Source organism: Ostrinia furnacalis, unplaced genomic scaffold, assembly GCF_004193835.3.
Source record: "Ostrinia furnacalis isolate ACB-3 unplaced genomic scaffold, ASM419383v2 OfSCF0389, whole genome shotgun sequence".
In the NCBI taxonomy this organism is placed as follows: Eukaryota; Metazoa; Arthropoda; class Insecta; order Lepidoptera; family Crambidae; genus Ostrinia; species Ostrinia furnacalis.
Window position 1 is genome coordinate 322,991 of NW_021130628.1, and position 26,591 is coordinate 349,581.

Genomic DNA, 26,591 nt, shown 5'->3' on the forward strand with positions numbered 1-26,591 from the left:
TTAAATACATAATTGGCAAATGCTGCTGTTTACTTTGGAAAACGTTTGTATGAGATGATGAACCAACCATTTTAAACGCCATTCATCAATCAATATTTTATAATGATAGTTAGCTATTGGATTTTTCAGTGAAAACGTTATTTTAGCTAATAGACGATTTCTATTTAATTGAACGTTTTGTGTCTTGCAAAACTTTCAGGATGGCCATTAAACAATTAGGTATTTCTTAAAACAATCATACCAATTATCTATTTCCTTTTAATGCTACATTAATAACTGTGGTTTGGGATTTTGGACTTTCATCATCATTATTTCAGCCACAGGACGTCTACTGCTGAACATAGGCCTCCCCCAATGACTTCCACATCGCACGGTTGGTAGCGGCCTGCATCCAGCGCCTTCCTGCTACCTTTATCAAGTCGTCGGTCCACCTTGTGGGTGGACGTCTCACGCTGCGTTTTCTGGTACGTGGCCTCCACTCCAGAACCTTGCTGCCCGATGAGCCGTCAGATTTTGGACTTTATGAGTGACGTATTCGCCTTAACTCGTAAAGTACCTAGTTACCTACTAAAACCATATGCTAGTAAACCATTGGCATAATTTAGACCACAACTAAATACTGATTGTTTGCGTATACAAATGAGAGCTTATTAACAGAAAATTACCTCCTGGCTGGGTATAGTATTATTATTAAGAACAAAAACATTGATAAAAATCTACAGTTTTCAAACGCTACCGTAAAATTATGCCTCGACCACGCTACATCAATTAACTACCATCTCTACCATGCGCCATATCGAATGCGACGTGAATCGTGATTCTAATCTAAAATCGATACTTGTATTAAACGATTGAATAACTATTCGAGCGATTAAATAATCGTAAATAGATTTACAGAGCAAGCATGTTTGTGTGTTGTTTATGTAACCTATATCAATTTAATCTAAATTATATTCATTTTAAGAATGTAATACATATGAATTTAAGAGTGACTCTAGCTAGGCGCGAACATACGAGAAAAGTTAAGAGCCCGTGAATCATACAGCACAAAACAAAATAATGTATGAAATACTAAATATTTGAATAAGCTCAAATTGTATAATCTTCTAAGGTGAGCTTTTAAATTGGTTTATAAATATCCAATTATTTTCATTAACTGTAATCGATATGCCACAGGCAAGAGCCAAGAACACGTTTTAGCAAAATCGAATTTAAAAGCAACTAAACAAAACATAAATTCCTGTGTTACTCTACGTCAATTAAGAGATGAACCTCATAATCGGTTCTAAGTGTATAAGTTCCCATACACGGAGGGGCCAATCGTCTAATTATACTAACTATTTAATAGCAATGATGAATCCATTACCGAATGTAGGCCGCTCTAGTCACGATGACAGGTGTTGCGCAAGCGCAGGTCACAGGTTGGATCCAACGCGATGGCAGATCCAAATCGATGTTTTACATTATTTAATCAGTGTACCGAATTTATTACTTTAACGTGTTGCTTAATCGATTACATTACTCGGTTTTACTGGTAGCTGTTGGATTTGGCTTCGCATGCCTTGGAATAGTAGAAACTACCGAAATTATTTAGGTTAGAGTTCAACAACATACAATTAAAATACTTTCGATGTAATAACAATTTTTTAATACGATTAGTTATTAAACAAGCGCCATACGTCATTTTTGACTGACTCTACAGCGGTAACTGTATATTTTCGTAGTTGTAATATTATACATAACGTTCATATCGAAAATTGAGTAAACATTATCATATTTTTTTTAGTAAATGTCATTATACTCTACCAGTCTACATAGATAGGATCAAAACTAAATAAAACTGATAGTGTGGGCGAATCTTACATTGTAGACACATAACCAGAGCAAACAGCTATAACTTGTCAGCCTTGCGTGCATTGAAAGTACCTAACATGAAGCATAATATTAGTGTTTTACATAGAATTTATCTTTATTACGTTAACAAAGAACCAAAGAAACTATTTTAAATTAATAACTTCGTTCGTTTGTTCGTTTCAGCCGAAAGACGTCCACTGCTGGACAAAGGCCTCCCCCAAGGATTTCCATAAAAGCCGATCCTGCGCCGCTCGCATCCAGGCACCTCCCGCGACCTTCACCAGATCGTCGGTCCACCTAGTGGGAGGCCTGCCCACGCTACGTCTTCCGGCTCGTGGTCGCCACTCAAGAAACTCAGTTCTGCGTACTATGTTTATATTTACAAAGGCGAATACAACCGAAAAATTATGTTCCAAGCTCTGAATCTCACTAGCAAGTAATAACATTCGCATTATGGGACCATACCTGTTACCTTCTGACCTTAATTGCCTCTCACAACATATCGACGATCATCAATTGATGACATTTACAACTGCGTTACTTTTTACATTAAGGGGGTGCAGCGCCGACGAAAAATTACGATTTGCTAGCCGAGATAGCGGTGGCGCAACGAACTAACACGATCGCACACAAACTACTTTACAGAGTAGAGACAAAAGAGACTCAATACAGAGTAAAAACACGCATTTCACTAATTTTGCTAAACAAAACGTGAGTTTATAATACTTTAATTAGGAAAAAGGAAGGATTTGATTTTTTGTTGGTATTGCTGCGAAAATTCTTACACAATAAAAATCCTAACTAATATTGATTCTTCTGATGAACAAAGGCGTTAAAAAAGTTTCGTAAAAGAGTATTTTTCCTAGACGTTCAATTCAAATAGGCTGTTAACGTAGCGTCTTTTCCTTCTATACCTACATGGCCAGAACGCAAGGGTGTGAAACTAATCGAGTATAGTTTGGAAATAACTTAAAACTAATAACTTAAAAGACAACAAAATAATAATAAAAAATGATACTTTTTGAAAAAAATTTGCTTTTAAATTCATGTACTTTTGGTTACTTGATTTTCTCCAAAAATGCCCCTACAACAGGTAGTTTTTATTACTTTATGTTATTTTCTATCGTATTACCTTTGTAAAACCAAAAATCGCATGTCTCTATCCCTATCACAACATTTGCTATGATCGTTTGAGGAGAAATGAGGAGATCCGTAGGAGAACCAAAGCGGGCGTGGCACATAGCTCGTACAGCTGATGGCCGCTGGCGCAGGAATGTTCTTGAGCGGCGACCACGAGCCGGAAGACGTAGCGTGGGCAGGCCTCTTACTAAGTGGACCGACGATCTGGTGAAGGTCGCGGGTGGTACCTGGATGCGAGCGGCGTGGTACCGGTCTTTGTGGAAATCCTTGGGGGAGGCCTTTGTCCAGCAGTGGACGTCTTTCGGCTGAAACGAACGAACGGCAAAGAAAGGTTGCAAGGGTTTTCTAGCCATATTAACTATAAAATAAGTAAAATATTTTTTCGTAACAATCGAAGTCATAACAAAAGAGATACTATTTGCATGCTCTGCGCTCTACACTACTCTGTAAAGGATTGACAAACACACATTTGACACTTGACAGCTACGATAAAGCAAAACGCCTGATGATTTCTTCACGGCAAAGTTTTTTTGGGAAAATCAAAAATTCTCAATATTAATGCATTAATACCAAAAACGAAAAAGGGGGCGACCTTCAAAATATTAATTTAAGCATTTCCATATAAAAATTATTGCTTCATACGTTAAATTAACAAAGTTCTCGAAGAAATAAATTTTCCATATGTCTGCATTTTAAATGTTGTTTATCAATTTTTTACGTATTTATTCAAAATTTCGAAAAGGCGGCGACCTAGATCAAGGATTGGGCTACCCTACACAAGTTACTTTGATGTATTTAAGTCACTAATCGCAGAGCACTCGTGATTTAAAAATATGACAATTTTAAGGATTCTGTGCAGGACCCCCTTAATTGAGTTGACTTTTGATCACAATCTCATCTAAAGATACGCTTTATGAGAACGAACATTCTCAGAAGATGTTCATTCATTTGTTTTTGAAGACCTTGGGATGGTATGATTCCGATTGTAACACATTATGATTTAAATAATGGTACAAAAGTGCATATTATTGCTACAGATAGTATCATTTTTACATTAGCAAGCGTTTGAAGTCTTTTTAGAATTACTGTAATATACTATAACAAATTAGACAAACTGAAATTCCATTATTTTGAATTTACTGGCTAAACATAAAAGCGACTTGAACCTAATATCGTAAGGCCCATTATTAACTTCGATTGGATTACTACATTTAGCAACATCTCTTTCAGTGACTAGGCAAAAAATTGACGTATAAATAGAAGAACATGAAACTGTTAGGTCATATTGATACAATAAAAATCTTTCGCTGTATTAGATCATAGGTTACGAAATCAGAGTGCATCTTCGAATGGAGTTGCCTCTGCATTCAGAAAAAGGAAGGTCCCAAACCGCGATTATGAATATTATTACATCATGTAGCCTAATAGATAGTTTGGGTTTATTAGTTAACACTTATTTGCACAACTTTTGAGAGCGCTACAAATGTAGACTGGAATTGATGACCCTTGAAAATATGGATATTTTTAGAGACGAGCAAAGATTGACTTAGAAGTCTGCAGCCAATAAAAATTGGATAAAATTCTACTGTTAAACTTTACAGTTTTTCTTATAAAACAATTTAGATTTGCCTATTTCACCAGAAATTTCAAATTAGTAGTAGGTAGTTGTACTTAATTGAGTACTAAAGGTCATCTCGCTAATTCTAACTGTAACATCTGACTACATTTGCAATTTGACTGTAAAAAAAAACATGTTTTATTTCGAATTACAAGATAGCCAAAATACAATGAGATTTCAGTTTTTCACACGCACCTACGTAACCGGTTGCATCCAAAATCTGGTAACCCCTAAAAGGCAAATGTCAGCGAGTTTTCGTTTCATCATTAGTACGTTTCTCCGTGAGTAATGCAAATGTAACTGAGTGACCGGGGCACGCACGGATAGTCATCATGAGTGGCGTGAGCTGGGTTAGATTAGATGTGACTTTTACTTGAGTTAAGTGATGTTAGTTTGAGCCTAAATGATAAATGAAAATTTGCTAAAACCTTTTGTAAAACATTTCAACTTTGCTTTACGTATCGAAAGATTCAGTTCTAAATATCAGACACATAAAATAACCAAAGGTTTTACTCATCTCAATAACATAATATCTAATACGACACCCACCCAAAAAATCCGCTGTAGCTCGAAAGTTAAAAAGTTGTGTCGGGTTCGCAAATCGAAAATGCAGTTAAAAGTGCAAATGCACTTTTTACGTTAGAAGATGAAAGCACATCCTGTGTCCTATAGAATATCATAAAGTCTGACAGCACCAAGGTACACATACAAGTTCTTTATTACGAAATTTTCAACGTATTTAGATTCCAAAACCTACCAACTTCTACCATAAAGCTACCCTAGAACTTTGTAACGGTAAACATCTTAATGTCAGGTTTAATTTAAACAACTTGTGTGCTGTAATGAAACATCATATTAGACTCTAAACGCACGTCAGTGGAAAGGAGAAAATGTAATAATTAATGTTAACAGCCTCAGCTATTACAGAAGATAAACTGCGCTGCGCCGGCGGCTCTACTTAAATGCGCTTTTCCCGTGCTATCTACCAGTTTTCTCCAGTTTCACAAGGAATTTAGAATTTATAAATTTAAGTGTAAACCTCATATTTTTTAAACGTTGTATGTTGTATGTTTAAACAACTACAACGTCAGTATCAGACTGTAATAAACTGGAGATTGGTATTGAACCCGAGACCTTCAGATTGAGAGTGCAATGCTCCAATCACTAAACCTTTTAGAGCTGTTAATGCTTATAAGTCTTCTTAATTAATTTATTTATTTTGAAACAATTCAAGTTCGGCTTTATCTTTTAAATATGCTTTTTAAAATACATCACTTCACTTGCCGATAGTAACTACGAGTATGTGACTATATGGCATACAATTATGCTCATTGGTTTCAGATTTTTTAAATGTCCAATGATAACTAATTTCTATCATTGACTAGTACGTTTTGATTGCCTTAGATAACTCTACTACTGGAACAAGTGAAAATCCTTCAGTTTCCTCAGGCAGTCTCAGCAGTGGACTTAAAGTATTAAAACAAAGTTACGTGTGCCTTTTTTTAAAGACAAAGTGTAGCCATCACACTTGCCTCAGGGTAACAAACTTGACAGCCGCTGAGTCACAAAGTGAAGGGTCACACCCGCTGCATACTGATCGCGAGACTTGACTTTCACACTCCATACTTTTTACTGTCACTAAATGTCAATCTTTCTATTACTACATACCTAGGTCTCAAACTTAATAAGAATGTCAACATACCTAGGTCTTAAATTTAAGAATGTCAAGTACTAGGTAAATATTAGACAGTATAATTTATTTTGGTGTGACTTGGCAAACGCAACGTTGTGTGTACCGAAGTGGAACGATTAATGCGAAAAAGTACTTGGAGCTATTTTCGGGCCTTTAGAATCGTAATTTGCATGTGAAATTGCACTATTTATAAAAAAAATTGCCAGCGAATTATAACTTGGCAGGACTTCTTGGCAGCGATTGGTAAAAAATGTAGTCGATTTAGCTCAGTAGCCTGCAAAAAGTATTGAACCGTGTTCAACAGTGGACTGACATAATTTGATAGTGATGATCATAAGTTATTCTTCCTCTTATTCTTTAAATTTTAAACCCTAATATTTGTATCAGTGTAAGTGTAGGTGCGTCATTATGTTGGGTTATACGTATGTTCAAAACACAATCGGCCAAAAGTACTTTTACTGAAACAAAACAGGCAAAAGCAGTTTTGCCTGAAAATTGCTCAATCATGATTTTGACAGTTAATTTGTGGTCAAAAGTGGTTTTGAGACATACTTAGTAACCATCTTTTATATGCATTTATGTATGTACCATTTAACAATCTAGATCACGTGTCGCAAGCGCATTGTAATTCATCGCCTGTCGACGAGTTATGCCCAACTTTCATACTTGCAGTGACCTCCTCCCGGCTATAACGCATTATTACCTTTAGAGAGGTCTAAGAATATTAATGTATGCTTTGTTGGAGTACTTCTGGCTGCGGTTGAGAGGTTTTAACGTAATTTAGGTGGTTATGGTTTTCCCACGGAGGACTGGTAGAGATTATTTATGATTGTATTATATTATGACAACTAAAGAACCTCAAAATTATGGTAAAAGGTTGCCAAACGATGATCGGATCGGATGATCCATTGGCAGAGCGTTTTAAAGAAACTATTGACACTAATTGTCTGTCAAAATTGACCTTCACTGGTTGGGCTAAATGCGGTCAAGCTGTGGATCCTGGCTACACATATTTGCAGCGGTGGGAACGAGAGATGGGAATAGTCCCGTAGCATTGGGCAGACAAGTAGGCCACGACGGAAAGACCACGGTGAGTTAATAGTCTATAGTCCCATTAATTGTTGGTCACCAATTTTTCTCGGGGCACCGACAAGACCTCGGCCGGAAAAAATAGCGTAGAGTGAAAATGGCACCAACCAGTATCAACCAGGTCGAGACCCAATTAAAGTGTGAAAAAGCTTCTTACGATTCTTTTGGGACCATAATCTAAAAGCAACGAAGAATATCATCTAGTACTCGTACATAATTTTATTGTACTTTATGTGTGACTACAACCCTACGTGCAAGTTAAAGTTTATCGCAAATATCAACGTTTTGTAGTACGAATGGACGCGTAAATACTCATTTGCGTAGATATTTCAAAGCTGACATTACTGAACATTAAAAGATGCGACCTTTAAAGGTCAGCTCGGATAGCCATCGACGTGGTGTGTGAAGTGCCAGCGGTGGTTTTATTGTTGGAGTTGGTTTTAAAAATATAAAAAAATCAGTATTGCACCTCTCGAAAGTGAGACATACAAGGTCCAATTAGTCAACTTGTGGTAGGTAGTCAATAAACTGGACAGCACGTCGGACTACATGATTGTTGCAAAATATGTACAAAAGATCAAACATTAAGCAGTTAAGCATTAAGCTTGGAAAGTGCTGTGGTCTATACTTATGAAATCTAAAAACATTTTTATGCAGGTACCTAAACAGCATCAAAATAAGTGATTTCCGGAAAAGTTAAGTTCCGATGGCATCAAAAAGGCTCCCCCGCAACTCATCGGATTAATTAAAGACGAAATTCGCTAAGTTATAGGTATTATAATAGGCTAAGCTATAATAGTGTGCTCTCTATACGAAGCACGTATTTAAAGTATACGTACAGAATATCAACCTATTCTTACCAGAATCAGGGTAAAGTTCAATTTTTAAAAGCTGCTTTTATACCTGAAACAAAAAAACACAAACTTAGTAAATAAACCACAAATAAAGATGAGCTTAATGGTGCAACATGGACTAATGCTCATAAAAATTATAATGTTCACCTATTTTTAAAAATCAAGGTTCTCTTTAATAACTTAGGCAATTATCGAAAGATTGGTTATTTACACCGCACTTTTACGCAATGTAAAATGTCAAGTTTAAATCAAGTTGATTTGAATGTTTCGTTGTTTATATCTACCAAGTAATGAACCAATATCTGTCATTATTTTATTTTTGTTTATTGAGGAAAATAACAGCACAATCGATGATTATTTGTAAAATCTTGAAATACAGATCACCCTTAATTTGTAGAAAGAATTTAAAAAAGTCACTACCGGTTGGGACTTTTTACAAGTGATGTGAACCAAAATTGTTCCTTTAATGTAACTTGACATCTGAGGCTGAGTTGCACCACCTTATTTTAACCGTAAAAATAGCAATAACCGGTGCTTTTTGTATGGAGTTTGACAGATTTTTGACTTTTCTCAAAGTTAAAGTAAGATGGTGCAACTCAGCCTTAGTATTAAAGTCGATTTCAGACTAATAATATAGAAAGAAAGAAAGAAAGAAAGATACATTTATTACAATGGACATCACACAAATACAGGCAATTACATAGACATGACAGTGGCACATAATAATGGAAGAAGAAAAAATAAAAACAAGAGTAAACTGAGCAGTGCCACCCATTCACCAACAAGATGCCCACTGCAACGGGACCCCACTCAGCATATGCCGTGGCCCACGGTGACGAAGGCCACGGCGCTGGTTTTCAGTGTGCTCCAAGCCGAATGAGGGTCACGGACCATTGGTAAAATAAATAAAATAGTAAGCTGCATAAAATTGTCTAGATAAACATACATAAATAGTAATATTAGGCACAGCACAATATACCTACATACATTTCAGTTTACATCTTTCCCTTCGCAGCTAAATATGCATTTTGCTTGACCATTAATTTCAGTTTCGATATGACAGAAACAAGTATTTGCATACAACTTTGTGCCCTAAGCTAATTTGATTACGATTCAAATCACTTCCAAGCAAGTCCAGCCTTATTCGATATCATAAATTGACCAATATACTCCGCCGTGCAGTAATGTCGCCCTTAGAACTAATATGCTACATTTACTGCAAATATCATAAGACAAACTGGTCTAAACGACAGCCACAGTATAGCTTAAGGCAGTAGATCTACCGATGGTAAAAAGACTACCTAAACTGAAAGAGCCATGAAAAAAACACTGAAAAAAGTCACATTATTACATGGTAAACACTGGTTACGTAAAAATAATTCAATGTTCTGCAATAACACATTCAGTAAACAAGATAAATGTCATTTTATGTGTACATGACATCTACCTAATAAATAAATAAATAAGTATATCAATATTTCATAGCTACATAGATATACAAGTGATCCCAGAGTGCTATAATAATGGCTAGCTGTTCGTCCTGAACATTAAAGTCTACAATATGGACTTTGAATAACCACAGTAAAGATTTTGTAGTAGAGTCAGCCTACTGAACTTTCTTTTATACTAGTGCCCATTATCCAGGTCAAGTTTTCCAAGCACTATAATCTTGTAAATAGTGGAAATACGTTTGCAAATCAGTAAAATTACTAGAAAGAAGTGGACCGTTCAACAGACCTTGTAGACGAGAAATTTGAACGCAGCTGCATGCTAATTTGTTATTAAGATCTAAGAGATTATGGCTATACAAAAAATATATCTATCAAACTATCAAGTGAATTGAACAATGTTCACTGTCTTGTTTTGTTTCGCTGACTGTTTTTTTTTAATTTAGTAAGACTGAACTTTGTATATTGTTCAAATTGGAACATAATATTCCATAATAAATGGCGTCAGTCAGTGTGATATAACTTAAATCCGGTGGTGTTACTTGACCCTTTCCAAGGATGTAACAATAGGTCTAGGCAGACTGAATACAGAATAACAGACAATCTCTAAGCGTACGAAATTACATAGCACAGCGTCTTGTCATATAGTGTCTTCTATTACAAAGAATGGAATATGTATAGTGAATCATCTTTACGATCAAAGGTTAAAAGTGAGATCTTTAAAAGTCACAGTTAAAAATAAGTATAATATATTTTTATATTCATAGTCTGGTGTTCGTAACGTAACCTTACCATTCTAAGCTCTCTTTCCAGCGCACAGTTTGGCTGGCGGAAAATGCTTCGCTTAAGCTTTTGACCATTTACAGTAACATTCAACCTCTTTTCAGTTCAGTGTGCTTACCATGAGTTTACGTTACGTGTGCTCGCTAGCGACTGCGTAAAAAAATGACATTAATTGTATGACATATTATGCAGCGCCTCTAGCGGCTACTTTCAAGAAACAAAATCTCCATAGAGATTTTTGACGTTTTCGCTAGCGAGCACACCTAACGTAAACTCATGGTAGGTACACAGATGGCCACTTGATTCACTTTTTACCTTGACCAGGAAGCCAAGAAAGAAAAGAGATCAGAAAAGTTCAACATCCGGGCCATAGCGTTAAAAAAATAAAACGGCGCACGGTGTATTTTGACAATCGTGTGAACGTGACGTGAACTTGTTGTTCGCTTTTACTTTCGTCTTCCTGCGCCGGCGCATGCGGCGTCTTTGACGAAATGTAACTGTTTGTTCTTGGAAAACATGTCACTTGTTTTCCAGTTATGTCACCAGGTTTAATGACGAATTAAAACTTTTTGAATTAACAAGTAACACACTTTTGCATACCCTTGGTGAAGATATTTCAATTTATAGTGGCCTGTTGGTGTCCGTACATTTAATTTTGTATCAAGCTAGACACTGTTGCATATACATAATATCTTTAACTGACCAAAACCCTCTCCCATTACATGAGATAATAAAATAAAATAAGTGTAAATACAATATAGGCAATTAAGTAAATCTCTTAATGAAATCAGTATAAAAATAACGAGTAAAAAATAAAGATTACAAGTTAATGAAGCCACTATGACATAAGCGGAATATGAACTGTGTTACATGAAGTTATAACACAGTATGGCTCATTAGCTACTTATAATAATAATTCGGAGGAGAAGTCACGTTTTTTAACGATAAAACGATAATTTTAAAACCAGTTATTTACTCAAAGAAGAGTATGAATGGATTTAACCATCAGATACTTAAAAATAAAACAAAATGGAATAAAGTGATCAAGCTTGCCATTTGTGTTTGTTGGGTCCCTATTTCTTCCTATAATTTTCACCATAACTTTCTGAATATCAAAATCTAACGTGTCAATGCATCTCATGAATGTCATCTAAGATCATGGCTAACAATATAGAAAGTAAAATAACTTTTAGTGCTACCATAAAATGAGAGGAAATAGGTTTCACTCATAACATCTGCACCGTGAAAACGAGTTAAGAGTTACGACTTTTTCCGGGAAATTTTTAAATTACTTACCAAATAAATCAGGGTTTTAGCTGGTTTTAGCTCTGAATGTGTTGTTGCTAAAAGCAACAATAAATTCTGTGCTACTCGTACAATCAACTACAGTCGTGTGCAACAATTAAAATAAGCCTCAATTCACTCATAAATAAACTTAATAACTCTACAGCACACAATTACCACTACAGTAGCGATGTTTAATACGACAGCTATATTATTTCCCAATTAAAATTCTATTTACCGCACAAAAACCTAACACTAAAATTAGTGAGGCCGTGTCTAAGTGACCCCTAGCCTTGACCGGGGTTTTTATTGTCTGACTTAGGTCGTGGGCTAGTCATAATTTCACACAAAACCCCTCATCGTTTACATTTTTATACCTTTTAATAAACTACTAGCTGTGACCCGCGGTGTTACCCGCGGTGTTACCCGCGGTAAAACGTACTATGTATTAAATCCAGGGTGTCAGCTAACTCCATACCAAATTTTATTTAAATCGCTCCAGCCGTATAGAGGTGAAGAAGTAACAAACATACACACTCACAAACTTTCGCTTTTATAAATTAGTGTGATAAGATTTCCGTTATTTAAATCCGGAAATTATTAATTACTAGCTGACCCGGCGAGCTTGGTACCACCAATAAAAAGTTGTCTTATCTATCTAGGTATACATATACTATGTTTAAGAGATAATGTAGGATTCTAATGGTGAAATAACATTTAAAAACTAGCTAGCTACTAGCTTTTATCTGTAGCTTTACCCGCGTGAATGTCGTACTATCACAGAAATATCTTATGGTGCGCTTAAGGTACGCTAAAGTACCTAAACGGAACCATAACGGAACAAACCCATTCTAAATTTTTTCATGGGTAACCTGGTACCCTAACTATCTCTATGCCATATTTTTCATCATAATCCGTCGGTAATTTTGTGAGAGATTCACTTCCTTGCAAACTTTCACATATAAAATATTTGTAGGATTAGTAGTAGAATCTGCACTAATTAATTTACACGAACTCTCTAATCTTATCGTCTATCCACTTTTGTGACCGTTGCTCTTAAGATACATTAAGATACAGCTACCACTTGGTTGATCTTGATAATGAAATGGCTCAGTTCAACGCGAAGGTCGGTAAGGCCTAACAATGGGTGTGATAAGATGTGATAAGGTGGAAATAGAAGGAACAATCATGTGCGTAATGTGATAATTTGGGTGTACATTATGATTTTAATTGTGTATAAGTGGTATTATGTAAGGATTAATAGAAAAAAAAATACGATTTGCATCCTGTGGTTACATACGTTGGACATTTTATTATAATTTGCCTTTCTATGCCTCTATCCAATCTTTTTAAATAGGACAAAATTGTGCTAATTTTTTAAGAAGTATCAAGACATTATCTGTACATACGAGTACTTATTATGTATAATTAAAAGCTTTGTATATATTTTTTTATCCACAAAGAGGAAGCTCTTGGCCTGTATCTCACCTGATGGTAAGTGACGATCAGGCCAAAGGTGGAAGCGAGCTTCACCCGGCATCCTCAACCACGCAGGAACTGGCTATCTCACCTCTAACTGCCGGAACACAACAATGCTTTTAACATTGTTGTTATGGCGACAGACTTAGGTAAGATGGGTAGCTAGCCAATATCTAATTAATATGATTTTTAAAGTGATCCCAAGACAGAAACGGACGGATTTTTGTCACCTATGATTTATCTATATGGTGTAGTTTTTTAAAAATATACCTAAGCTAATTTGTAATTCGAATCTCTATAGACATTTAAATAACTTAATAATTGGACCTACGATAATTTAATCATAACTGTGACACACCCAGCAAATACGAGTACTAGTTTATTAACAAAGTGACAGTACTTTTATCTACCAAAGTACAAGTTTAGGGTTCAACCGAAGGCCGTCACACGGAACCGAAAGACAATAGCTGTCACTTAACTGTTGTTAACAATACTCGTAACGTGCGTTAACTAGCTAGCATATTAATTTGTTAACACTCATTACTTTTTGGACTCGAGTGTATGCGACATGCGTATTCACTTGGTGACAGCCGACTTAAGTTGCTTCGTTCGTTTCAGCCAAATGACGTCCACTGCTGGACAAAGGCCTCCTCCAAGGCTTTCCACAATGCACGGTCCTGCGCTGCCCGCATCCAGGCTCTTCCCGCGACCTTTACGAGATCGTCGGTCCACCTAGTAGGAGGCCTGCCCACGCTACGTCTTCCAGCCCGTGGTCGCCACTCGAGAACTTTTCTGCCCCAACGGCCATCGTCTCTACGAGCTATGTGCCCCGCCCACTGCCACTTGGTTTTAGCAATTCTGCGAGCTATGTCGGTCACTTTGGTTCTCCTGCGGATCTCCTCATTTCTGATTCGATCACGCAGGGAAACTCCAAGCATGGCCCGCTCCATCGCCCTTTGGGTGACCTTGAGCCTTCTTATGAGGCCCATAGTAAGCGTCCACGTTTCGGATCCATAAATCAACACTGGCAGCACACACTGCTCGAAGACTTTTGTCTTGAGACACTGCGGTATTTCGGACGTGAGTATATTGCGTAGCTTCCCGAACGCTGCCCAGCCGAGTTGGATTCGACGATTGACCTCTTTCTCGAAGTTGGCCCTACCTAACTGGACTGTTTGTCCCAGGTATACATAATTGTCAACAGCTTCGAGTGTAGAGTCTCCAACCTTCAAAGGAGTGGGTGCGACACGGTTATTAGACATGATTTTTGTCTTGTCCATGTTCATTTTGAGACCCACTTGTTGAGAGGCTCTACTGAGGCCATCGAGCATTGTGCCTAGATCTTCCAAGGTTTCAGCCATGACTACGATATCGTCCGCGAATCGAAGGTGGGTGATGTACTCNCTGAAGGCTCTTCAGAAGCTGTTCAATTCCGTCATCCTCGAAGGAAAAACGCCTACGACATGGCACAGAAGTGTGGTGATACTCTTCTTCAAAAAAGGTGACAAAACCTTGTTGAAGAACTATAGACCCATCTCACTTCTGAGCCATGTCTACAAGCTGTTTTCGAGAGTCATTACGAATCGTCTCGCTCGCAGGCTCGACGACTTCCAGCCTCCCGAACAAGCCGGTTTCCGAAAAGGCTTTGGTACCATAGACCACATACATACGCTGCGGCAGATTATACAGAAGACCGAGGAGTATAATCAGCCACTTTGCCTGGCGTTTGTGGATTATGAGAAAGCCTTCGATTCGGTCGAGACCTGGGCAGTGCTACAGTCTCTCCAAAGGTGCCAAATTGACTATCGTTATATCGAAGTGTTAAAAAGTTTATACAAAAACGCCACAATGTCAGTCCGCCTCCAGGATCGGGACTCGAAACCTATCCAGTTGCAGCGAGGGGTAAGACAGGGAGACGTCATATCTCCAAAACTGTTTACCACCGCCCTGGAAGACGTAAGTTGCTTAAAAGCTTTAATTGTTACTCTTCTGCTGACGTGATGAGGTAATACTTTCTAATTGTAATATTACAATAGTTTACGTTTGCCTAGTAATGAGCACGAGCGTAGTCATGGACGTTTATTAATGTATTCATAATAGAGACCTATAGAGATATGATTATGCTCCAATCCTTTATTTTAAGTGAAATACCTTGTCTCTCATTTTAAATGAAATGATCAATATATTTTTGCTGATATCAATGAATTCTTAAACCCTGTACCTTAATGACCACTCTATTTATTTGAGAACTACAAAAAATATCAAGTTTCACTTGAAATTTTTTGTTTTCTGAGACGATTAAAAAATCTGTTAAGAAAATATTTTATTTGTCCTTTAACTAGGTTCCATTTTTGTCTGTACCAAAATAGATCAATATTAATTTTATGGATGAAAAGTTAACACACAGGCGGTTATTGTGCATTATTAGATGCATCGAACGTAAAAAACTATCAACAACTTTACTAAACACGAACCAATAAAATTGTGCAACTAGGTGAATCAACGCATTCTTACAGTATCCCGGTTGCGAAGTGTTGGCAGCGATACAAAGCGAGTACGTTCACTTATTATAAATGATGTACCGGATTACAGACGATCTGGCCGAAAGTGAAAGATGGGCATGATGTGCAGCAAATATCGCACTTCCCTCTTTCACTGTTAGGGTCAAATATGTAGTTACTACTGTCCCCAAAGACTTGATGAATTTTTGATACACAATAATTGCACAAGCTTGAATCCTCACAATTATAATTCCGAGGCGAAAATGCTCAAATCATGTGCATCGGTTACTTTTATCGGATCGAATTGTAACGGTTCAAAATACGTCTTTCTAGCCTTTGACTTCCATTGACGCTAACCGAAATGGATTTACGCGTACCGGAAAACGCAGCGTGGGACGTCCACCTACAAGGTGGACCGACGATATCGTAAAAGTAGCAGGGAAGCGCTGGACGCAGGCCGCTACGAATCGATCAACGTGGAAAGCATTGGGGGAGGTCTATGTTCAGCAGTGGACGTCCTATGGCTGAAATGATGATGATGATAAAATGGATTTATGGACCTAAAGACATGCTTCAGCCAAAGGACGTCTACTATTGGACAAAGGAGGCCCCTAGCAAAGATTTCTACAGCGACTGGTCCTATGCTGCCATAATTTAGTTCTTCCCTCGACCTTGACCAGAATTGGTACACCGAGTTGCGTTTATTATCAGCTTATTTTAAAAAATATAGGTATTTCATTGTATAATTCACTGATATAAGTACTAATTAATTTTATTAATCTGTAATCCGAAATACTCGTTACGTCGTGTATAAGAAAAATCTTACATAGACGACAAGCATTTGCTTTATTCTCAACAATAAAACACTTTATCTTTAAGATAGCAATATTAAAATATTTTAGGTAATATAAACTAAATGTTTCTTTGCAGGTCAAGTTCACCGACGCAAGAACAATGGCCCAACATTCACCCAGGTGACAAATATGTAAGGTAATCACTTTTATAGCACTTAAATCTTATAAGTGACATAGAGTTCAAGTTATGTCTATTTTAACGTTTCTAACATATTTGTGCACGAGTCAAAACTGTGAAAAACTGTGTATTTAAATGCTAATCACGTTTTAAGTAAATAAAATGCATAGAGACGCTTACTTTACATCTGGTAGACACAACATTATATATAATATATTTATAGTTATCTTGACATTATAGGCTACAAACCTAGTTAGTTTAGTATCAAGGGAAAAAACACTGTACATTTTTAATGTAGCGACCTTAACATTTGACAGGCGGTGACAGACTGACAAAGTCATTATTTCCTCGAGTATTTATAAAGGAGTTGAATTCATTAAGTTTACTTTAGAATTTTAAAATTTTTGCTAGTTTTTAAATTATTTTCTTTAGTGCCCATTTTCATTGAGTGAATTGCAATACTTGAAATCTTTTCCAATTATCTTTAAAATTACGATTATTTGATATGTTTATCATTATTTATTTCACAGTCATATATTTTTAACACACTTCAAGAAATAATTCAATCAATTAAGTAAATTCACGTCTTCAAATATAATAATAAAAAATAATTATTTAAAACTGACAGAATTCAATATTGATGATTGTCAACAATTAAGAATGAATTAGTTACAGTAATATAAATATTATCGAAATAAAATTGGAATTCCGACAATCATCTTCTTCAGATCTTCACTTTAGATTTAGATTATTTCATAAAGAGGTAATAAATAAAATTTAGATCCATTCTGTAGATGCCCAATAATATATTTATTTCAGTTTTTAATCTTGTAAGAGTATGTTAATTTCGAACTCCTCCTATGTTCTTCTGATTAATTTTGTTGCGGGTCCAATGACAGTTTAACTTTCCCCCGGGACAAACTTGACCTTCATTGGTTGGGTTTTTGTGGCGGTCAAGCTGTAGATCCTGGCTACACAGGAGTTGCAGTGGTGGAAACGAGAGGTGGGAATAGTCCCGAAAAGTAAGAGTATGTATTGAAATTGAGTTTTTAACGTCACATCGTTAATCCCCGCTCCAGCAATCAATAAGTTTAATAATCTTAATGATCTAACATTCATAACGTTTAATCGTTGTTTGCACGCGAATGATTCGCGATAAAGTCATTTAAATTCAATATAACGATAAAAATCTTCAAATATTTTAAAGTGAAAAATGTGCACTGATGCAATTTGTACCGCCTGATTATTTAGCAAATTGTTATCTGTCATCAAGATATTTTTAGATATAAGATAAAGATACATAGTTACATTACAAGATAAAAATATTAATATTTTATGTCACCTACACCAATTTCAAAGTTAAAACAGCAAAATTCAAAATCGGTAATGCCTTTATTTACAAATCGTCAAATAATTAAAATAGAAAAGTCACAGTTTTCTTATTGATAAAAACTTCGTTAATCCTTTAAGGATTCGGTTCATCTTTCTTTCTCATCATTCTTGTTAACCTTCGGCAGGCAACACTTTTTTTGTATACGTAAAAGGCAACAGGGGTGACCAGTCACCCCACAAATATAATTTAAAATAAAATAGGTTTGTAATGAAAAATCAAACTTATTAATGATTAGATCTATTACTTTGTTTCATTATAAAACTAAAAATGCTTTCATTTAACAGTTTATATATTTTTAATGAATTAATTTTTAATATAAAGCACAGTTAAAGCAAATATCTTTTCGATTTTCAGGGCATGAGGGTAGTTGACATTTTATACGAGATGTCATAACTTTTTTGTTCAGTTTTCTTTGACACAGCACTCACCTTGCCTGCTTCTATAACTTTGCTGAAGATGCACCCTCAAGAGGTCCCTAGTTTATATTTAGAATGCCATGTGTAATTGCTCTGTAATTCTCGCATCTCTCGCAAGAGTTACTATATTTCGTCGAGGTGTTTGACTCCAAGGTGATGAAACCAAGAAGACCAAACATGTCTGTTCTAACATAGTAGCACATTTTGTTTGAATTGTGCTAGCAGAACGTCATCGTCGTAACAATTTTCGCTATTGGAAATAAAGTATTCCTCCTCCGACTGAACTGAGATTATTGTCTTCAATTTTAGAATTCTTATTATCATCTGAGCAGCGTTTATCATAGGAATTGACATCAGCAAGTCCATGAAAGTATTTTTCGATTCGATCATCCGAAAACAAAGCCGTTTTTACTCCAAAACCAACCATTTACTTTAGCAACACGAAAAAATAAAGACGTAAAAGGCAACAGGGGTGATGAGTCACCCCAACAGTGTCAAAATATCAAAAACATGAATCTAACGCGATATGTTGACGCATGCGACTGATAGCTCTCCCTACAATTAGAGAATAGACCAAACGACAGAAAGACACAACAACTGCAACTAAACGTATGAAGACTTTTTTTAACTAGTGGGGTGACTGGTCACCCCTGTTGCCTTCCGAAGGTTAATCATCTCTCACGCGAATATTTAGTTAATCTATAACCAATATGCAAAATATGTATAAAAATCTTGAATGCAGTTAATATGCAAATACGCAATGAAACGTTTCAGAGCCGTTGCATTGCTTGCACTTTCCATAATGGTATGATTACTGCAATCACTCTCGCGCACGATACGTGGAATAAAATTATTTATTTATTGCCTCATGCTGTAATGTCAATAACTGCATGTACAGCTGTCGTTACTAAGCTGGTATAGACAGTATGCTACCGATATTAAGTCATTCATCATCATCATCATCTACTGAACCTAGGCCCCCCTCAATGATTTTCATACTGACTGATTGATTTTCATATTCCTGCAACCTTTATGAGATCGTCATATTAAGTAATTACTAAATAGGGTATTAGGCTTAAATAGGACTATCGACTGACATACTTTTTATGATGCGTTCGCGTTATCCTTTTAAAGTAAATTTTAGGCAAAAAAATGAGGCAAGAGTGACGTGCTTTCTCGGAAGTTTCAGGTGCGATTGTGGTCAAATACCTGCCTTGTTTTGCATAAAAAAAGTTCATACTCATAGTGTCTAAGCAACTAAGCAATGACCGATAAGTCCTAAAACTTTGACAAGTCGAACACATCGCGACAATCACGGGAAAAATGCTAGGCTCGTGCATCATTATTGTAACGAGCATCTTTGGAGATCAAGTAGAAGAGCTTTGCCACCACAAGACCATACTTCATGTCACCATTACGCAAGCACAAACTATACTTAACTGTAATCGTCGCCGGCGCATGCGATGCGCTCGATTCATGCGCCAGATTTACAATTTGACACAAATTGCACGTCAATTTTGAGTTATTTTCGACAATGCACTTTGGTAACCGCTCGTTTAATGTCTAATGCAACCGTTCTCGTGCTCGACAATTATCGAGTATTACCGTGATGGGTCCCTTAGATAAAATTAGATTGTGACTACCACATAAAGGGATATGATATTAAGTTACTTAAAACGTTGAGTACTAAAAATAATCAGCGAAAGAATGTTAGCCACCGTTTTCAGACACTCTTATTTTGAAACTACGCCAAAAATTCGTTGTAAACTCAGTCATAGGTACTAATGTGATTACTTTTATTGGTTGGATTTCAATATTTGAACCCATCTCATGCTTGGATTAAGCATCGTGTTTAAACTGTGATTTTAAAAATCGGCCCGCAACGACTCTACACCTTTGCAGCGTCATAATAAATCGATTGTTACTAAATAAACGAATTGACGTTTTCACAGAATTTCATAATCATAATAGTAATAAGCGAGTATTCGTAACTAATCTTGGCGGGCGTCAACCTCGCTTTCTATAGGCTCACCGATCGGCCACAGTTCTCGATGGACAGATAATTGTCTTACGCACCGCCGACTCCGGCACGCGAAGATTGTGCTCGACAATGAGTGTGTGCTTGGCAAGCTCATGCTTCGGTGGTTTCGAGCGTTGAGCATTACGAAGTGAGGAATCCTAATTGAGGTTTATCTTCTGCATTAGTCGGTAATGGTCTGATGCATGATAGAGATTTTTGTCATCTTAACGCTTAGCATTATAGTTTGGCTTGTGTGTACCTAATGATTCTAAAATGCAATGTTTACGTAATTAAATATGTGTTTAGAGTGATTTAAAGGCACCTAGGTTATGAAAGTCCAGGAAAACACGTGGTAGAGACTGCTTTTGCATGCAAAATATGACTTAGTGAGATGTGATAAAAAAATTGTGAACCATACCTTGTACACGCCTTGATGATGAAAGCTATTTTTTTAATAATTTGACTGTTAGCTATTAAATTGCTATAGTTTGCATGATGTGCAGTTTTTTTTTCTTAGTCATCTCATCCTTTTGAGACTTGGCTCACTTTTAGCTAGGTCCACGGGCTAAGTCGCTGATTTGAATTTTAAATAGTTTTTCTTCCAGTGACTGGGCCCACCTTCAATGTTTTATTAATAACACCAAGCTAAAAGTGGGCCAAGTCACTGGAAGACTCATCCTTTTCACTATATTTTTTTCTCTTTTTTTTATCCACAACGAGGAAGCTCTTTCTTTTTTATCCTCTATTAAGAAATATTTAGATTCTGAACTAACAATTTCCTATAAAAAAAAACATTATCTGACAATTAAATTCAATATTTTTTTCTAAAATATTGGGTTAACGAACCGGTAAAGTTTCACATTGATTTCCTGTGTTACTTATTAATTTTATTCGCCAGCATGAGTCATTTAGTTAGTACTAACTTGTTTTAAACATTACTCTAGATACCTTTCAGTGTTTATATCAAGGTGTTTATCTCCTTATCTATATACAAATCTTACAAACAAGCAAGTTGGAATTAACATTCATGCAATTGAATGCTATTAGCAGACGTTTTATTGAAATGACGGTTTCCTGAAATACGCTTCTTGAGTTACGGGACTATTCCCACCTCTCGTTCCCACCACTGCAACTCCTGTGTAGCCAGGTTCTACAGCTTGATCGCTATAAAAACCCAACCAGTGAAGGTCAAGTTTGCTTCTTAAGTTAGCGCCACAGGTGAGTAATAGGACCTTACTCGACAGCCAACCTGGTGATTGCAAATGCGATAGTCCTCTTACTGCTTTAGCGTCAACTGGTAAACGTAATTAAGGAAACCCTCATTCCTCATAATATGGAATAGCTAGAGTTAAGAGTTCGTTCGTTTCTGCCAAATGACGTCCACTGTTGGACAAAGGCCTCCCCCAAGGATTTCCATAACGCCCGGTCCTGCGCTGGCTGCTTCCTGCTTCTTCCCGCGACCTTAACTAGATCGTCGATCCACCTAGCTTAGAGTTAACATAAATTAATACACGAACTGTCCAGTCTTCAAACACAAGTCAGTCATATAAATGCGTGCAGTCATTTATGAAGTTTGTTACGCGACCAGTCCGGTCCATGCACCGTATCATTTATCTCATTTATCGTAGACACTTGCGCTTGCGCTGAATCATTAACAGCTGGCTAAATGCTTTTTAACTCATATTTTTACCACATTAATAACCAGCTGACAGTACGACAGACCTTGTGCAGTGATACAAGATCTTTTATAGATCTATTTATCTTTTAACTGCATAATTTTAAAGTGTCAAAACCGAGTACTAACCTGTCATAAGATTAAAAATACAACTATCCTATATTAGGTAGGTAACTAGTTATTTGCTAACTCATTCAGTTAGTTAGCCAATGATTCAGAGGGGCGAGAAATTTCAATAAGTAGTCTAGTTTTAATCAGGTTCATTAATAAATCAAATCATTTGAATAACCAGTGAATAAAGTGTTTTTATACTACACTAAACTAAAGGAACACTACATACAACACTACAGCATGGCAGCCAAAACTTCAAGCCGTGAGTACATAATGTAATTCATTAATAAATGTCGCGTTAAGATCCCTGTCTTTCTTATTTAAGTCTAAAGGAACATTATTGTACTGAACGGTAAAAGACATTAAGTTTATACATGTAATCCCAGTCCATAAATCCATTAAACTAGGTATAATGGGACCGCAAGTAGATGTTTTGTTGAATGTGCCATCGTCAACATAAAGCAGGAGGATTGCAAGATTGAATCAGCAATAGGCGCGTCGATCCAAATTGAAATTCATAAAAATAATCTTTAATGACTTCCATAAAAGGTAACAATGTGCTCCCAGTCGCAAACATGTTAAGACAAAAGTCTCAATGACTCGCAGTGCAAACAGAACCTGATCATACTAAAGCGAGCTAGCAACAGTGTCCACTGTATTAAGTATGAAATCGATCGCCGAATAGCCTTGGTAGTTGACCGAGTGCGCCCGCGTTTCACAATTATTATGCCTGGCTGTTAATATTTAACAATATTATAATACGTAATTCCCTTGTCTCTTGACTTTATTAGTTGTCTTTAACAAGTAATAAAATTACTTAAAAGGACGCAGGCAACTGCCAACCGGTCATTCTGAAAATCATTGAGGGAGGTCTATGTTCAGCAGTGCATGTCCTGAGGCTGAAATAATGATGATGAGAGAAGAAAGATACAAAGTGTATTTATTGTTCGCAGAAAGTTCTCTCCCTCAATACACTCAGGATTCTTTTCCAAGATTAATCAGTACACCTTTATCATCATAATCAAGTTATTTAGCATCCACTGCATAAGTTATCCGAGGTAAATGGAGGATTTGGCGTACTCTCCAGCTGTCCAGACGGGCTTACTCGATGAGAAAAAAAAGTATAGATTACAATGACGTCAAACTATACATTTTGTAGCAAAATAACACTTATTACGACCTTGTAAGATACGCTGTCATCTCTACAATACGCTCAACGTTATACGCATTCATAATAATGCATTAAGACCCCAAGAATCCGACACCAAGCTGTCAAAACAATGTTCCGGGTGGTTGTTACAGTTTTACAACTGAACGCTTCAGTGATTTTGGATGCTATCAAATATCAATGAAGCAAACCTGTCCAAATTATTAAGTTGCAATTAGCTCTTGAAACTAAGACATTGATTAAAATCGATGGTAAACCAACATCCATTAAACTAATATCGAATAGAATCGAGTTCACGTTAAATGAGTTTAATATTTAGACAGAATAATAGATTCTGTGGCAAACCAAATTCCATTTGCCAAAACGTTTCAAGTGTTACATTAAAGGGTTTGCCAACAATTTTGTTATGACGTAAGTATTATACTTTATGCCTATGGAAATAGAGGTGGTATTTGTGTATAATTGAATCGCAAATAGCCTGACCCTGTTGTTCACTTGGGCCATGAAACGCGCGTGCCAACTGACAAGTCCACGAATTCCATTAACATGTTTGTTTTGCCAAAGTTCCGTTGCAATTATCTAACTTTCTTGCTCTATATTTCCTTTTTGTTAAGGGTCAACGGAATTTGGGAGACTTACTTCTTGTGAATGATATTATGCAAAAACAGATACTGTTCTTGATCGCGCAAAGGTGACTGAATTTCTTCTGCCTCTTCTTCTCAGCACCAGCCCATGTTATCCTTAAGTGGTGGTAGGGCAAGCTCTATTTGGGAATTAGAAAGTGTATAAGCGCCCTGGAAAGGACCTAAGTCTGTATAAATGATTTGATTAGCTCTCATTCAACAATTAAAGATTGCTTTAAAATTGTTAGATCGCTTGGCCTGATATTTTGTGTAAATTACTACAACGTGTCTTGTAGTATGTCTGCTGGCATAGATTATGAACTTGTTTTTCTATAAATAAATGGTCTGAATTACTACTTACATAAAGTAAGAGGTGCTGATCTAAACCCAATTTTTGCATCACTCAGTGATCACTATGGACAATATTTATTATGATGTAACCATTACATAGACATGATGTGAGGTTTGCTCACACATCAATAACCGTTACATCGCTGGTTTAGGAACCACAATCCGTTTTTAATACGGAAGCAAATATTATTCGTATTAACCTCTCGCTATGAAACTTTCAAATTATACAATCTTATTATTACGGATAAAATCTAAAAATAATAAACTTGACATATTGGTGCAACAGTTTTCTATTTTAGTTTTATTGGTAGCTATGAATGATTCAACAATTCTATGGCTCACTTCCTAGCTGCTTCCGTATTACCGGAACTATTCATCCCACTCACTCATAAGTCATAACAGAGACAACGACAAATAGCTAAAAATGCGGAAATGGATCTAAAATTTGTTAGTATTTAAAAGCTGAAACCTTTCTACATATCAGGTATTCAAATAGAAAGAACAAAAGCTTGTGCTTAATGAAACGACATGGATCTTTATCTAAAAACAGCTCCATTTTATTTATTTAAGAAACGTTAAAGCTTGACATTGACCTCTTCAGGTAAAGTAAATGCTTGTGTTAGAAGTGGACTCACTACAATAGTCAAGTAGTTGTTGGAGACCAAAGTAAGCATGCTCTTGAATTGATAGCCAGATGCTTGTTTACACCATTGGTCTATTGTCGTCACGAAGCGCGCCCATTTTCAACCTTTTTATTAAAAGGTGCGCTTCTAGGAACACCTCCTCTCAAGCTTTTTTTATGGATAACAAGGCAGGTATTTGACCACAATCGCACTTGGTGTTATGTCAGATGCAGTCTAGGTTGGTACATATTTGCCCTGTAAGTGCCTATTCACTCTCGCCTTAAAAAGGCCCGGTTTAGGCGTCCGGGAAAGACTGCAGCAGGCAGTTAATTCCAGTCCCTCCATAGCTGTTCGCATTATAAAAGCGTTATCGAAACGTTTAGTGCGAGCTTGTGGAATGTCGACAAGCTTCGCGTTGTTTCGGGACTATTCCCACCTCTCGTTCTCACCACTGCAACTCCTGTGTAGCCAGGATCTACAGCTTGATCGCCACAAAAACCCAACCAATGAAGGTCAAGTTTGTCCCGGGGGAAAGTTAAACTGTCATTGGACCCGCAACGAAATTAATCAGAAGAACATAGGGGACTTCGAAATTAGGGTTCTACTTCCCTCCATTGCAAAGGTTTAAAACCTTTAAGAAAAGATTATGCACCACGGACGATAAATATCAATTAAGGGGGCCTATCTTATGAGCAATTAGCAGCTACCTGCCAATAATATTCGCGTTGTTTGTATAATAATGACTCACCTGTGTGGTCCGAAGGGCGCTGGCGACGGCAAGCAGCGCGAGCGCAGCGCTGCACCACACACTAACCCGCATGCTGTGCTGCAACAAGCACAAAAGTAGATTTATCTTTCAAGATAACAGTCAATTAAAATAAATCGTTCGTTCCTTCGATCGTTTCAGCCAAATGACGTCCACTGCTGGACAAAGGCCTCCCCTAAGGTTTTTCACAATGAACGATCCTGCGCTGCCCGCATCCAGTTAAAATAAATAATAATCATAAAAATAAACGCATAAAATTCTAATTTTAAAACATAAGTAGGTTGTTGTAAAGACACACGAAAATAACTGTCAATATTACGATATCATAACCAAAAAAACTAATTAATGACATTTTTTTTTTGTAACTGAAATGTAATTTGAATTTGAAATGCTAGGCCATATTTTTTATAATCTCAGAAATATACATACAGTTTTCTTCCTAGTCAATTTTCAAAGATGAGGAAGTTACATTAAGAGTTTCATGTTGTCAAAAGCTCGGATTCTAGCACTCTACATAAGTGGCAAAAACACATGGAAACAAAATTCCCCACTGTGTAATGGGATATAGACCTCAATATCGTAAAAATACATCATGAAAGTCAGACACATCAATCCCAGAAGCTCTCACTGCGCCACTTTCGTTTTCGTCGGTTGATATTTAAAAAGAAACAAAACAGACTCTCATATCGGATTCCAGTTATGTTGGTGATAATGATTTTTTATGAAAGTT

The 26,591-nt window shown here is 36.6% G+C and overlaps 1 protein-coding gene across 17 annotated transcripts in view; it reads right to left on the bottom strand.

The window, feature by feature from the left end:
- The window catches only part of LOC114362341 (mucin-3A), a 110,385-nt gene that overhangs the window by 58,953 nt on the left and 24,841 nt on the right, over positions 1-26,591 (bottom strand). For 16 of the 17 annotated variants that reach the window (XR_003656669.1, XM_028317818.1, XM_028317742.1 and 13 more), the window contains exon 3: positions 25,844-25,921. Coding sequence is in view for 16 of the 17 variants with exons in the window: in XM_028317818.1 (XP_028173619.1) it covers positions 25,844-25,915 (72 nt within the window). In the remaining variant the exon portion in view is untranslated. The remainder of the gene's footprint in view (positions 1-25,843; positions 25,922-26,591) is intronic. The other variant, XM_028317706.1, reaches the window with a different exon arrangement.